This window comes from Eptesicus fuscus, chromosome 1 (genome assembly GCF_027574615.1).
Source record: "Eptesicus fuscus isolate TK198812 chromosome 1, DD_ASM_mEF_20220401, whole genome shotgun sequence".
Taxonomy (NCBI): Eukaryota; Metazoa; Chordata; class Mammalia; order Chiroptera; family Vespertilionidae; genus Eptesicus; species Eptesicus fuscus.
Genome location: NC_072473.1, coordinates 56,529,391 through 56,533,178, shown reverse-complemented (window position 1 = coordinate 56,533,178; position 3,788 = coordinate 56,529,391). Strand labels below are relative to the sequence as shown.

At 48.1% G+C, this 3,788-nt stretch overlaps 1 protein-coding gene across 1 annotated transcript; it reads left to right on the top strand.

The window, feature by feature from the left end:
• Positions 1-1,250: 1,250 nt before the first annotated feature.
• LOC129149783 (endogenous retrovirus group K member 6 Env polyprotein-like) lies at positions 1,251-2,852 on the top strand. The gene has a single exon (XM_054718968.1). The coding sequence runs from the start codon at positions 1,251-1,253 to the stop codon at positions 2,850-2,852; it is 1,602 nt and encodes a 533-aa protein (XP_054574943.1).
• Positions 2,853-3,788: the final 936 nt, after the last annotated feature.

The following is a 3,788-nucleotide window of genomic DNA, read 5'->3' as shown; positions in this document are numbered from 1 at the left end:
CTAACAGTTACTGTTTTTTATACCACTAACATATCAGGCAAAGTAACCTCTTTTCAGATGGGTCATAACTCCGCTCAAGTAGTAGAGTTATAGGCCGTTCTGGTAGTTCTGGAACAGCTGCCTACTCAAGCATTTAATCTGTATTCTGATAGCCATTATGTTGTAAAAGCTTTAGAATTGATAGAAACTGTACCAACCATAGAAACCTCTAACCTTGTAGTCCAACAATTGTTTGCAAGCATCCAGGGCCAGATACGGAGACGGCAAGTTTCTTGCTACTTTGGCCACCTCCGAGCTCACACAGGCCTCCCTGGTCCCCTTTCTGAAGGTAATGACATAGCTGACATGGCCACCCGAGTGGCAATGCTAGTCCAAACACAGCCTACCCCAGAACAATTAGCTCGGCAGTCACATGCCATTCATCATCAAAATAGTAACAGCCTGCGCTTACAGTTTAAAATCACTAGAGAAGCAGCGCGGCAGATAGTTAAACAATGCGGTACTTGCCCCACTACCACTACTGTACCCTCCTATGGCGTAAACCCCAGAGGGTTAATGCCCAATCAGCTATGGCAGATGGATGTTACTCAGGTTGCCCCTTTTGGGAAATTAAAATATGTACATGTCACTATAGATACATTTTCTGGATTTATCATGGCAACTGCCCAAACTGGAGAAGCCAGTAAGCATTGTATTGCCCATTGCTTGAAATGCTTTGCCACCATGGGGCAGCCCAAATGTATCAAAACAGATAATGGACCAGGATACACAGGTAAAAATTTCCAGGTATTTTGCAGTCAACTAAGAATCAGTCTTAAAACAGGAATTCCCTATAACCCTCAAGGACAGGGAATAGTAGAGAGAGCCAATGGGACTCTTAAAACTCAATTGCTAAAAATAAAAGAGGGGGAGTTATACCCTAGGTCAGCACATAACTATTTACATCATGCTCTCTTTATCCTTAATTTTTTAACTTTTGATGCTCATGGACGATCTGCTGCTCAGAGATTGTGGGGAGCCAGTAGTTCCCGCACTTATGCTCAGGTGCGCTGGAAAGATCCCCTAACAGGACAGTGGTATGGGCCCGATCCCGTATTAATCTGGGGGCGAGGCCATGTCTGTGTTTTCCCACAGGACGCCGAGGGGCCGCGCTGGCTACCAGAGAGGCTGGTTCGCCACGCAACAGTCCAGACATCCGAGAGGGAGGACCAGGACCCGACAGGAGGGTCAGATAACGATACTGCTCCAGAATGAAGCGTGGGGTGATGCTGCTCGTTCTGCTGGCCTGGTGCTCCGTAACAGAAGCAAGGGAATATTGGGCATACGTGCCTGATCCCCCGATGCTGCACGTGTCCGTGTGGGAAGGGCGCAACGTCCCGGTTTATGTTAACAATACCAAGCTTCTTGGGAGGCCTTCGAATGGTCACCTCCAGGCGCACAGCCCAGTGCCATACAATTTTTCCGCTGTAGGAGAAGGCACTCCTATCTGTTTTTCCAAGAACGTGAGTGCAACGGGCTGTGTCACCCTCCAGGGGGTCACTTTTAAGGTCAACAGCTCCACTGTCGGATGGAACATCAACGTAACGAGCCTCGGGGGCTCAGGAACAGGACTGAATGCCTCACTCCCTCGAGACATCTTGCCATGTGAAAAACCATCTGATTTACGAGAGCATTCAGTACCTTGGGAGCGGTGCTACACCAATCAAGCTGTTGCCTTCCCGATCCAGGGCACCAACTCGTCCATCATCAGTTGGTCCGTCTTTAATAAGACCAGTTGGACTCAAGGACTCTATGAGGGACTCTGGAGCGTGGCTGGCGGTCCAATCCAGCTACTACTCTGGAAACTGGCTGCCGCCCAGAATCTGGTCACAGCCGTAATGACACCCAAGAATGGGACCGCGATTAGCTGGACAGTTAATGTGACTGCCTGTGTGCCAGAGCCTTATGCCTTGCTGGTGGGGAAGGTGAATATTTCCCATCAAGGTCAGACCTTTAATGCTACTTGTGTAAATTGTCTGTTAACCAATTGTATTGCTAACATACCTTGGGGAGAACAGGTGGTTGTTCTTCACCAGCCTGCCTTTGTAATGGTCCCGGTAAATCTCTCTGAGCCTTGGTATAGTGACCATTCTCTCCAGGTGTGGAGGGAAATTACCTCAGTCCTCAGCAGACCCCGGAGGTTCATTGGGTTGCTGATAGCCGGTGTCACGGCCTTGATAACCCTCATTGCCACAGCTGCAGCTGCTACTGTGGCCCTTACTCAAGAGGTACAGACAGCTCATTTTGTCAATGACTTATCCAAAAATGTTAGCACAGCCTTAGGGACACAAGAGGTAATTGATAAAAAGATTGAGGAGAAGCTCAATGCTTTGTATGACATGGTTATGTACCTAGGGGAAGAAGTAGATGGGTTAAAAGTAAGAAACAAGCTACAATGCCATGCCAACTATCAATGGATATGTGTTACACCTCAGCCATACAATCGGTCTGCTCATGGCTGGAATAAGGTAAAGGCTCACTTATCAGGAATCTGGCACAGTGCTAATGATTCCATAGACCTACTAAAATTACATGAGGAGATTTTAGGTCTGCAAAGCTCAGACCCCCTTAAGGTGGATACAGCGGATACTGCCAAGGACTTTTTGAACCAGCTTATGCGCATGGTCCCTTCCACCTCTGACCTTCAACATGTGGCCCTTACCGTAGCCCTAGTAGGGGCCGTGGTGGTAGGGCTAGCATGCCTTTTGCCTTTTTTGGTGCGCAGAGGAATCAGCGCTTTGACGCTTCTCCAAGCAGGCCTACACGAGGTCAAGCTCAAGGCCGGCCCACAAGGGCCTATACATGTTGTATAGAATCATATTTTTAAGCTTGATTGCCTCCATGGGAAGCAGACAGGTAGTCAGAGTGCTGCATCTCGCCGCAGGGCGAGACTGGGTACTGGCTAGGTGCAGAGCAAAGCATCTGCGAGGGAAGGCCTTATAGTAATTGGCCGCCTCTGACTTCCTCTGAAGGTATGTCTGATTTGCATAGAGGTTGGTATCATCTAATGAAAATATAAAAAGGGCTCTGCCTCTCCTCCCCAAAAGATACCAAGAGCCTAAGGAGTGGCTGATGAGCCACGGGAGGAATCAGACCTCTACTTCCCTAGCCAGTTAAGGCCCACCCTGGTTCCTTTATTATAAAGGAAAGGGGGAGATGTGGGAAACCGTGAGAGGCAATCAGGTGTATAATCCAGCAACCTTGTTTTCCCCACTTAGCTGAAACCTTTTGTTTCACGTATCTAGGTTTGAACAATGTGGCAGGGTCAAGAATGCAGTATGTTTTCCATAACAGGAACAAAGATGAGAAAGTTAGCGGAGTGAGAAGTTCCGTATGTACTCAGGGTTCTGTTGAGGTGGAAAAAACACGCTGCCCGTGCCTTGACCTCTATGCTTGCATACGCTGCTTCTGCTTATATAAAGAGCTGAGAAAGTAAACTCGGGGCTGCGGCAGAATCAAGCTGCACGCCCTCCCGGAAACTAATGTGTCTGTGTTCCTTAATCCTCACCCCCCTTTTCAGGTACCGTTGAACTGCAGTGCCGGCAGGCTCCGGCAACTGTCTTGACTCCATTGTATGTTCATGCCTCCTTTGTCAAATATTAATTGGGCATAGTGGTTTCGGTTGATTTCTGGGTTCTCTATTCTATTCCATTGATCTATAGGTCTGTTCTTGTGCCAGTACCAGGCTGTTTTAAGAACAGTGGCTTTGTAACACAGCCTGATATCTGGTATTGAGATCCCTCCTACTT